The sequence below is a fragment of the Delphinapterus leucas genome, chromosome 8 (genome assembly GCF_059928025.1).
Source record: "Delphinapterus leucas isolate spDelLeu-1000000601 "Yukka" chromosome 8, BTC_Dleu_Yukka2, whole genome shotgun sequence".
In the NCBI taxonomy this organism is placed as follows: domain Eukaryota; kingdom Metazoa; phylum Chordata; class Mammalia; order Artiodactyla; family Monodontidae; genus Delphinapterus; species Delphinapterus leucas.
Genome location: NC_143136.1, coordinates 73,662,781 through 73,674,874, shown reverse-complemented (window position 1 = coordinate 73,674,874; position 12,094 = coordinate 73,662,781). Strand labels below are relative to the sequence as shown.

At 41.0% G+C, this 12,094-nt stretch overlaps 1 protein-coding gene across 4 annotated transcripts in view; it reads right to left on the bottom strand.

Moving 5' to 3' along the window:
• ACVR1 (activin A receptor type 1) overlaps nucleotides 1-12,094 on the bottom strand; it is a 126,463-nt gene that overhangs the window by 20,753 nt on the left and 93,616 nt on the right. For all 4 annotated transcript variants that reach the window (XM_022569771.2, XM_022569770.2, XM_089916806.1 and 1 more), the window contains 2 exons: nucleotides 10,108-10,207; nucleotides 6,102-6,248 (listed from right to left, as the gene is read on the bottom strand). In XM_022569771.2, the coding sequence (XP_022425479.1) occupies nucleotides 6,102-6,248; nucleotides 10,108-10,207 (247 nt within the window). The remainder of the gene's footprint in view (nucleotides 1-6,101; nucleotides 6,249-10,107; nucleotides 10,208-12,094) is intronic.

The window sequence follows — 12,094 nt, the reverse complement described above, 5'->3', positions numbered from 1 at the left end:
TTGTCTTTTCATCTTGTTTATGGTTTCCTTTGCTTTCTATGGTGCAAAACCTTGTTTCATTAGGTCCCATTTGTTTCTTTTTGTTTTTATTTCCATTCCTCTAGGAGATGGGTCAAAAAGGATCTTGCTGTGGTTTATGTCATAGAGTGTCTGCCTATGTTTTCCTCTAAGAGTTTGATAGTGTCTGGCCTTACATTTAGGTCTTTAATCCATTTTGAGTTTTTGTATATGGTGTTAGGGAGTGTTCTAATTTCATTCTTTGACATGTAGCTGTCCAGTTTTCCCAGCACCACTTACTGAACAGGCTGTCTTTTCTCCATTGTATATTCTTGCCTCCTTTATCAAAAATAAGGTGACCATATGTGCATGGGTTTATCTCTGGGCTTTCTATCCTGTTCCATTGATCTGTATTTCTGTTTTTGTGCCAGAACCACACTGTTTTGATTACTGTACCTTTATAGTAGAGTCTGAAGTCAGGGAGCCTGATTCCTCCAGCTCCATTTTTCTTTCTCAAGATTGCTTTGGCTATTCGGGGTCTTTTGTGTTTCCATACAAATGGTGACATTTTTTTGTTCTAGTTCTGTGAAAAATGCCAGTGGTAGTTTGATAGGGATTACGCTGAATCTGTAGGTTGCTTTGCGTAGTATAGTCATTTTCACAATGTTGATTCTTCCAATCCAAGAACATGGTATATCTCCCCATCAGTTTGTATCGTCTTTGATTTCTCTCATCAGTGTCTTATAGTTTTCTGCGTATAGGTCTTTTGTGTGTCCTTAGGTAGGTTTATACCTAGGTATTTTACTCTTTTTGTTGCAGTGGTAAATGGGAGTGTTTCCTTAACTTCTCTTTCAGATTTTTCATCATTAGTGTATAGGAATGCAAGAGATTTCTGTGCATTAATTTTGTATCCTGCTACTTTACCAAATTCATTGATTAGCTCTAGTAGTTTTCTCGTAGCATCTTTAGGATTCTGTTTTGTATAGTATCATGTTATCTGCAAACAGTGACAGTTTTACTTCTTCTTTTCCGATCTGGATTCCTTTTACTTCTTTTTCTTCTCTCATGGCTGTGGCTAAAACTTCCAATACTATTTTGAATAATAGTGGTGAGAGTGGGCAACCTTGTCTTGTTCCTGACCTTAGAGGAAATGGCTTCAGTGTTTCACCACTGAGAACGATGTTGGCTGTGGGTTTGTCATATATGGCCTTTACTATGTTGAGGTAGGTTCCCTGAGTGATTGATTAAATAAATAAATAGCTACAATTTATTCTCTCACCTTCTCTAAGTCCCCAAGTTCTTAGAGAAGGATTTTTGTCTGTCCCGTTAGTTAGGCTCTAGACCTTCAAGAAAACTGACTTTTAAATAAGTAAGATTTTTTATAAAACTATTTACCACTTAAGTGTGAACTGTACAACTACATTTGCTTCAACATGCTAGACCATTTTTATGGGACTTTTGTATTTTGAGTCAAAGCACTCTACTGTTGGTGGAGACTGAACAGGTGCCCGCCCATACACTGGAAGCCTGGCCCAGCCATTGGACGTGTTCATAACACTGAGAGAACGTGATAAGGGCAAAAGCCTCTTACATAACAGCCAAAGTCATCCTCCCAGGTGCCTCATAAACGAAAATAAAACCCCAAATCTTAAGTGAGGTAAGCAGTGCCCTTGTAAGCCTCTCACTGGCAGCTCTCGTGGGAACCAAGTGCTGGGCAGCTCTGATACCTGAGGAGTGAGGCCACCATGCTGGGGAGCACAGGGCTTGAGAGTGTTGGACCCCAGAGCCAGACTATTGGGCATCCACACGGCTCACCATCCTGAGCTGGGTGATCCCACATGTGTCACATAAAATCGTCACCTTGGTTTCCTCATTTATAAGATATGGATAGCACCGTCCTATATCTCAAAGGGTTACTGTGAAAATAAAGAGTTATTGTAGGTAGAATGTTTCATATGATGCCTACCACACAGTAAGTGTTCAAGAGTAGCTGGTTACTATTATAGTTCAAAATAGTCCTGGGTTCAATTACAGCCCCAAAGTTTGTAATTTAATATCTTTTTCAGGTAGTTTCCTTCAGTTCCAATTGGTCTCAAGGAATTCTGACTGATTAAATGGTTAAGCAGTACCTTTTAAGAGTATGTGGCAGTTCTGGAGATGGAGGGCGGTGACGGTTGCACAATATGACTGTACTTAAATCTCACTTATATGATTAAAATGGTCAACTTAATGGATATTGTACCATTTCTTTTAGTGCTATAATCGCTCTTAAAAATTTATTTTATTGAAGTAGAGTTGATTTACAATGTGTTAATTTCTGCTGTACAGCACAATGATTCAGTTATACATATATATATATATTCTTTTTCATATTCTTTTCCATTACTGTTTATCACAGGATCTTGAATATTCTTGTGCAATACAGTAGGACCTTGTTGTTTATCCATCCTATATATATTAGTTTGCCTCTGCTAATTCTGAACTCCCCTACTCCCCTCTCCCTTGGCAACCACAAGTCTGTTCTCTATGTCTGTGAGTCTGCTCCTGTTTCATAGATAAGTTCATTTATGTCATATTTTAGATATAAGTGATATCATATGTACCACCATTTTTTTTTTTTTTTTAAAGAGTGTAAGATGAGACTTTGGAGTGAAATTGTCATATTAACTGAAACTCCCTGGTTTCAGTCATGAGGAAAAGGATGCTCAGAAACATACAACTTTGGCCCAAAGTCACAGAGTGGGCCTCTAATGATGCTGAGAATAGAAACTGGCTTCCCAAACTCCCAGACACTGTTCCAACCACCAAACAGAGCCTCCCGTCATTCACTTATCTGCTGACTTCTACACCAGACACAGCAGAAGGAACAGCTGAAATCCAAACTAGTCATTGGAAAGATATCATTTTGGAGGGGATAAACAACGAGGGCCCATAATTTTATACGTGTGTGTAATTTAATTATGTATTTCGAGGGGGCTAGAGTTAGCAATACTCAAGGGTGGGGGAAATCATGATCTGATATTCAAAACAATCTTTTGATAGAAAAGAAAATGTCACAGAAAACCTTAAAGTCTCTACATCCAAAAAAACTGCTAAGGCAGGGAAAGAAGTTTAACCAAAAAAAAAGGTGGTACATTTCTACGAGCTGTCTCAACTAAGAGGACCGACTACACAGTAAAATTAATCCATACAGCTGCAATTATGATGAGAGTAACAAGATCTCATGAATTCGCAGTTTCCATGGATCATTATGTAATAAGAAGTGGACAATGTTTTGCCTTCTGTGATCACACTAAGGGAACCTAACTTCTCTCACATGAATCATTCTGCAAAGGTGACTTTCAAATTTCCTGCGTGATTAAATCCAATTTAATCAATATTTACTAAGCACCCACCACGTGCAGGGAACTGTCCTCAGGACTGGGTGTGAAAGCAAAAACAATGGAAATAATTCTTGTACTGGGTGTACAGTGGATTGGTATCACAGGTCATTTAACTCAAGAGCATGGATAAAGTGACTACTTGCATAGCACGGCAACATCTAGAGCGTTTTGATCAATGAGCCCATAAGCCCATGAGCCCATGAGAAGAGAGGGGCTGCCTGAACATGCCCTTCCTTTAGTGAGTCTCAGACCCCACGTGCTTCTCAGAGTACGTGCACCTGCCCGTTAAGAGTACTTCTACTGAGATGTGACACATATATACAATGGAATATTACTCAGCCATAAAAAGTAATGAAATTGAGCTATTTGTAATGAGGTGGATAGACCTAGAGCCTGTCATACAGAGTGAAGTAAGTCAGAAAGAGAAAGACAAATACCGTATGCTAACACATATACATGGAATTTAAGGGAAAAAAATGTCATGAAGAACCTAGGGGTAAGATAGGAATAAAGACACAGACCTACTAGAGAACGGACTTGAGGATATGGGGAGGGGGAAGGGTAAGCTGTGACAAAGTGAGAGAGAGGCATGGACACATATACACTACCAAACGTAAGGTAGATAGCTAGTGGGAAGCAGCCGTATAGCACAGGGAGGTGAGCTCAGTGCTTTGTGACCGCCTGGAGGGGTGGGACAGGGAGGGTGGGAGGGAGGGAGACACAAGGGGGAAGAGATATGGGGACATATGTATATGTATAACTGATTCACTTTGTTATAAAGCAGAAACTAACACACCATTGTAAAGCAATTACACCCCAATAAAGATGTTAAAAAAAAAAAAGAGTACTTCTACTGTTTAAAGATAAGTACTTCTTGTACATCATGACTTTTTTTTTTTTTTTTTTTCCCCATCCTGACTTTTAACACAGCCAGTGGTTTATCTGTTACCCAACCTCAGTCTGTTCCAGTGTCAGAGGAAATATTGGGACATTTAAAGGTAATTTTGACTGTAGATGTATTTTCACCTCACACTATGACTCTAGAATCTAAGAAGCAATTCCATGAGCTAACTACCATGTGGTTAAGAGTTAGACCATCCGGTGTGATTCTCAGCTCCATTATTTAACCTGCTGGGTGATGTTAACCTCTCTGTACCTCCGTTACCTTATCAGTTACAACCAGGAAAATAAGAATATCTGCCCTCTTACGGTCATGGTGAAGATTAAATGAGAAAATGTGCATGACACAAAGCAGTGCTTACTGCATAGTAACTATAGTCGTTGTTGTTGTTAACACACATGCATCTAACTGCAATACAAGGCGGTCACGATAAGAGTTATACAGGAGGTAAAAAGTGCAGGAGTGCAGAAAAGCCCAAGTAAATCCCTTGGGAGAGTCTGGAAGGGAACTAAGAAGTTTTGATGAAGGAAGGAGTGGGTCGAGGGTGGAATGGGGATAGTGGGTGACCAAGAGCAACATGAATGAAGACACAGACAGCTGAATGTTCAAGGGCAATCCCAAGGAGTGACAAATATTGGAACTGACTGCACGTGGGCATATTTGTACAGGAAGTAGCAGAGTCCTCTTGGGACCCCAAAATAGGGAGTCTGGAATGCCAGGCTCAGAAGTCATAAATGTTGCAAGCGATGTGGGAGTCATCAAAGACACTCTGAGCAGAAGTGTCTCAGCTCCCCAGTGGAAGATAATTCAGTGTGGCAAGATGGACTGGAGAGGGGAGACCCATAGCAACGATACAAGTGAGGAGGCCTAGGTGATGGTGAGAGCCCAAGGGGGAAGGGCAGGGGAGAAAATGACAACAGCAACTGAGACAAGTCTGAGATGGAACATACCACCAAACTGTTAAAGCAAACCTTTGGACAACTGTCAAACCATGATTTGTAGACAACCTGACTCAGGCTTAATACTAAACTGGCAATACTGGAATAGAAATAAATTCTGGCAGTGGCCTTCCTATAAGCCAGACCTGATCCCATAGCCATGCAGTGGCCAACACTATCCTATAAATAGTCCAGTTCTATAGAAACTTTATAGCCACTATTAAAGAAGCACCCCAGGCAGCATTCATCATATATGTATTAGTATAAACACATGTAGAAAAACTTTTCAAAAACAAAGAAGTCAGCGGGCTAAAGGAATATTCTAACCCTTTATACTTCCATAGCAGTATTTCAATGGGCTCTTCACATATTTCACAAATGTTTCCAAGCTTTAGTTTCCAAATTAAAATGTATGCTAAATCCTTCTCTAAATCTGGGCTTTAAAAACGATGCCTTGTTTGAAGGAATGTGCATTTAATTACGATATCCCTGGGAGCTATGAATCTCTAGGAAATCGTCCAAAGATCTTTCTTAGTTTGATTCAAGTAATAAATATTCAAAAAGGGTGGGGTAAGCAGAACTACAGAGGAAGCCTTGAAGTGAACAATATGGGGCAAGTTTTTGTTATTTAAGTAACAACCTGCAGAGGAAGACTTAGCAATAACGATTTCCTTTTCATCATCCAGAGAATCTTCAAACTTAGCTTCTTCGCAGACTTAACACAAGCAATTCATGTGGAAAGAAAATTAAACAGCGTATAAATGCTGATGGTCCCTATGTCACCATTTAGGAGAGACTTGCGAATTCAGACACACCAAATCTGAGAGGGCAAAGGCAGGCAATTATTTCTTCCTAGAAAAAAAGTATAAATTTTGTACTTACCTAAAATATTTTCATGCCTCAGCATCACAGTGTTGTACAACTCTGTTTCCCTGAACCACGACTTCTCATCCCGGGAGGAGAAGATCTTCACAGCGACATTCTCCCCCTGCCAACTGCCCCTCCACACCTCACCATACCTGCCTTTCCCTGTGGAAAGCAACACAGAGGTGACCTTGGACAGTAGAACAGGACAGGTAGCCAACGAACTTCATGCTAGCAACTCTTAACCCCTCCCATGGAAAAACACAACCCAGGGGTATAAATACCACTACTTTTTGCCTGTAAAGACATCCAAAAATAAGGTGGAAACTGCCCCTCCCAGCCACCCTACTATGCTATCGAATGAAACACTCTCGGAATCTGCATCTGTACAATGGGCTGCTAATTACAAAGTTTACCTTTACATTCCTCTATGAAAAGGTATGAAATGCGTATAGTTTGTAAAAGCACATGAAAGTTAGTAAAACTTAGAAAATGGTACAGATTATTAGGTTTCAGTGTTGACGAAAGCCAAAAAGCGTGTATGGGGCTTAACTGAGTAACTTACTTGATTCCTTCCCTTAATAAAGGATCAACATCGGCATTTTCTAAGAGTCCACATTTGTGAATTTACATATGCATTTATATTTTTCACAAAAGAGATCAGTGAGTTTGAGATATGTGTTCTGAAGGATTAACACACACACGCACACACACACAGAGCAATGCTGTGTAGGAGATCGACAGACAGCCACTGCCGTCCTTAAAGGCTTTCTTGGCGGAGGATATATTTCAAAAGAGGATTTGCAAGGTCTTAAACACATAATCCCAGAACAGTCCCGATTTCTGACACTGGTCATGGGTGTTCGCCTGCAAGACAGTCCCTGTGATGCCACAAGTGGGTGGCACTGAAAAGGCCACTTGGAGAAAACATTTTCAAAAAACGGTGACGAGTTGTGATCTGATCTGAGGAGTTCGTGCCCCCTCCTGCAGCCCCAGCACAACTGTCAGCTTGTCAACTACATGCTCTTTTGGATTAGTCACTGGTATTTAGTAGGGACATTGCTTATCGTAAGGAAATCTAGATTGAGCAGTTTTGATTATGTTTTGTTTTTGTTTTTGTTTTGCAGTACGCGGGCCTCTCACTGTTGTGGCCTCTCCGGACGCGCAGGCCCAGCGGCCATGGCTCACGGGCCCAGCCGCTCCGCGGCTCATGGGATCTTCCCGGACCGGGGCACGAACCCGTGTCCCCTGCAACGGCAGGCGGACTCTCAACCACTGAGCCACCAGGGAAGCCCTTGATTATGTTTTGATTATGTCTGCTCCCGTTTTTCTCCTTAATGACAGGTAGGTGATCAGGGAGGTTGGGAGGAGGAGGGAATTACCGCGAGACTGGGGGGAATCAACACGGGGTATGATCAAGGTGAAGGCAGACGCGGCACCTGGAAAACGATGCAGCAGGAGATACGAGTTGCAGGGTAGCGGGGCTTCCTACCAAGGCAGGTGGCTGCTGGGAATCCCAGCTGGTAATAAGCTGCTGCAGCACCACCTACACATACAGGAATGCAGCTCTTTGCTGGAAAACTGAGCCGCTGAGAACCCAAACATGGAGGGAGAAAGCACGTCTGTCCAGGAGATTATGCCTGGACATAATCAAAACATAATCAAAACTGCTCAATCTAGATTCCCTTACGACAAGCCATGTCCCTGCTAAATACCAGTGACTAACCCAAAAGAGCGTTAAATGAAGCCAGTAAGTGGTCTTTTGTGGGCCACCGTCAAGTCACAAAAATAGTATTTAGTGCAGGATTAATTGGAATAAAGTCATAGCAATTGCCCAGCATTTGTCGTTTAAGATGAAGGCTAGTGCTAAGATCTACAAAATCGACTGCTACAAAAGAGAAGGCTCATCTATTCCTGCCTTTGGTTCCATTCTGTATCTTTATTTGCCCTTTGTCCTCATATTCTCATTAGGAAGGAGAGAAAAATATCCCAGAGCATTGTGGACATTACTATACAGTTGCCTTAAATCCTTTGTTTTAGAGCAAACAGAGATAGATGTCAGCGTAAGTAGACAGAATTGAAACAGAAACCTACTTAAATGGTTTTCAAAGGCTGTTAAGTTGTCAAATGCTTTTTGCAAATGCAACCTTATGCAGAAGTCCCTGAAAACAGAAGCAGAGCTGCCCAAAAGTCCTGGCCATGGAGACCCAAAACGGGGGGGGGGGTCCCCTAAAGCACCTAAAATTTGGAGATTCATTGATCACCATCTGTAACAACGGATCTAGTCCAACTTCTCATGTTTTTCAACCAAAAATGGTAACATCCGAACAGTTCATTACATACATTTTTATTCAAGCCTGTACTACATGAACACCAACTAGATGCAACTGAAAGGCACGGCTCTTTAGCACTGAGCCAATAAAACGCTATAACTGAACATAAGCTATTTCAAAATATGCTGAAGAACATCTATACAACCGGAAACAGTATGCATTTTTAAAGGTGCAGTATTATTTTGCCCTTTGGACTCTGGGGTCCATCTCTGAGGACCGGTCATGAGAGCTGCTGCTCTCTCTCTGAATGGTGAGTGGCCATGGGACAGGAGGATGGGGGGTAATGTCCCCCTTCACTTCTTACCCCTACCCAGGTACCCTTGTTCATAATCAAATAGGATGTTAGCTGGTACAAGAGGACAACTCTGGTTTTAAGCAGTGAGCACACTGGGGGCTTTTCCATTTTTAGTTTCTCTACGCACAGTCCACCGTGGAGGAGAAGCATGAAGCTGGAGTTCAGAAACAGTTGCAGTAGCTACAGACGTAGAGAAAAGGCAACAGGCTCCTGCTGGCCACCTGTGTGCCTGAAGGTGGCAGTCACTTCTACTACCTCTGCCCGCCACCCCCTTCCACTACTGCATTTGGGGGTGTCCTGGTTTCCATGAAAACAGGAAGAAAAGTCAGAGGATAGCAGCCAAGTGGTGAAGGCAGCCTATGTTGGCCCGTCACCTCCCAAAAGCAAAAGATGATACGGCAAGAGCTGCAAAGCCAGCCCCCCAAAACTGGGAGAACCAGGAGAGTATGGAGATGTTTCTAATCCATCATTGCTACTGTGGCCATCCCTGCATGCCTGCATGCCATCTAAAGGAGAAATTAATGAAAACTGTCATGTGACTTGCAAATGCCCACCTCATAAAACTAAAACTAATAAAAATCAGGACTTTAAAGAAAAAAGCATTTGCACCACCTTCCTAGAGGGCAATCCGGCAATATATAAGACAAGCCATAAAAAGTCACAGATTTTGACCCAGGAACCCCAATTCCTAGAAATTTATTCTGCGTACTCAAAAGAAGCAACATGTGCAAAACATTTTTCAAACAGTATTGTTAAAGTTATCACGCAATAGACAATTACATAATCTTCAAAATACCTGTGATGTGTACAAATACATGAAAACGTGTGTGAGCTTAAAACTGAAAACAGGGACAAATTATACACACACTATGATAATATCTCTATACAAATATGTTCCAATATGGGAAAAAATGTGAGAGGCCACAGAGAAATGTACACAGCTCTTATTTAAATAAAGCAGTTATGAAGGGTAGCTTTGGTACATTTATTTCATTTTTTTTTAAGGCAGGGGAAGAGTGAGGAAGTATAAAATCACAATAATCAAGTTTACTGTCCAAAAGCCGACTTACCTCAGATTCCCCAATGCCTGTGGTCTGGAGCAGCCATGTTAGTTCATTTTCAAGCATTCCCATCATCCGGAAGGGTCTACTTAAAACTGAAATCTTTTGACTGGGCACTCTGTATCCTGCCTAGTGGATACTAGTTCTTTGACAAGAACTTCACCAAGTTCAAGTGCTCCAACACAAGTCACAGATTAGAGGCATACTACCACATGGCTACCTCACATCTCCTGACGTTTAACAAGCAAGAGGCAACACGAAGCAGATTTTCCAAGGTCCATCCTACTTCTAGAACCACGGCACATAACCCGCAAAGAAAGGGAAAAAAGAATTACCAACACACTCCAGCAGTGTGATCTGACGGGCTACTGTTCTTTGTACCAGGAAAGGAAGACCAGAGCCGCTTCCGGACGTACACGAATGATCCAATAAATCCTGCGGTTCAAAACAAGGAGAAAGAGAAAGTATTGAGGAACTGCTCCCAGGTTAGAGTATGAGCGTGCACGTGGGTGTAACTGGCATGGAGGCAGTGGTCTTGGACACATGGCCCGTTCGTGTGCATGGAAAGCCCCACTGGAGGAAGAACTGGTTTCACTTCTTAGGAAAACCAGAAGCTAGCCCTTTCCCTAATATGGGATAGGTTTTCCTGAGGGATGAGTAGTCCTTTCTTGTATCCAGAGTTTTAGAAGAAAATATATAAAGAAAGAAGCTGAGTGGACAAAGTCAAAGATGTAAATTAAAAAGTCCAACATGCAGGGCTGAGCCCAAGGGGAAACAGTAGCTAGAAGAGAAAATGGAGCAAAAATCGAAGGCCTTCAAGTCCAAGAGCTGAGCAAAATTGACCATATTCGGCCCTGCTCAGAATACCTATCAAAGGATGCACTTTAGTTGACATGCCAAGGAACTCTAATAAGGAACAAACAAATTAGGAATAAGAACCAAATGACTCTAATGTTGTTTGTCTTGTAAAGACTCCAGTGGCCATCTGAGTCCTCAGACTGGTACACTCAAGCAGAGAGGGCTACCTGGATGGAGGTTACTAGGTAGGTGGGGAACAAGAATCACAAAATTAACACCTCTATGTCATTTCTCTTTTTTTTGTTAACAGTTGTCTACTTTTTAATTTAAAAAAAAAAATTTTTTTATTGAAAGACTCTTAAATTCTATAGTGCTTTACAATTTTCAAAAGTTTCTCACACGTGATTTCATATACTGTACGTCATTCTCAATGTCAGTTACCCACAAAGCAGAGAGAAAAAATACGACTTTCATTGAAACATAAAACCATGCCCCAAATCTACTTCTAAAAATGAACACACCGCAAAAAAGATTCCCAATTAGTTCATTCATAAATTTTCCCTTCTTACTCTCAGTGCAAGCCAAGAAGCAGAAGCATTTTTGAATCAGGAATGGATTATCTATAATAAACAATATTGTGCCCATGGTGATCGTGGGAAGGTTGCAGTAATGTTGATCTAACACTCCCCAAAGCTGTCCTTTCCCAAACATTTTAGCTGGCCTGTTACATGAATACATTGCCTTGTTTGAGTTTCATTGTCTTTTACTTACTCTGAGCACCACTGTGAAGTACTGTTGATCAGCAAAATTACCAAAACCTGAACATCTAAAGGAAGAAATTTAGAATCCTTAGAAGCCGCAAAATGGATATTCAACAAGAAACTGAATGTAGATGAAGTAGAGTTTCACATCTCCCTATCTCTTTTGCTGTTCGTTTTTCTCTTTATTCATTCAATTTTTTTGAGAGAATAATTCTGAAATTACTATAGAACTAATGTGTTGTTTTTTCATAATGTACAATCCTGGTTCTAAACCTAGTTCATAGACTTCAGGGCGGGCGGAATCGACCAAAGACTAACAAACATCTACTTCAACTCTTGGATCCCAAGACTTCTTTTTCAATGTAGGAGAGCTGTTTAGTAAGGTACGCATTGCTGAGTCATATAAATGAGAATATCACTTAAATAAGCAAGTATGTAGACCAATAATGACAACTTGTTTTTAAACAGTGTTGTTTACCGTGTCATTATATCGTGATATACTGTCATCTAAAACGGTTGAGTTGAGAAGACTACTTTAGCATATTTGAAAGCATTCTGCTTTCAAAATTATAGAAGCCATTTAAATAATAATTTACACTAGAGATTCCTATCAGTGCCCAATGTGATTAGTTATGTTAGCAGTTCTGAGGAACAAAGTTCTGACTACTGCTAAAGTTTTGTCAAGATTCAGCGTTGTATCGTCCTTGCTCCTAACTCAATGAATTCATTTAATTTGCCTTAAAACTTGAAACAAACTTCTAAA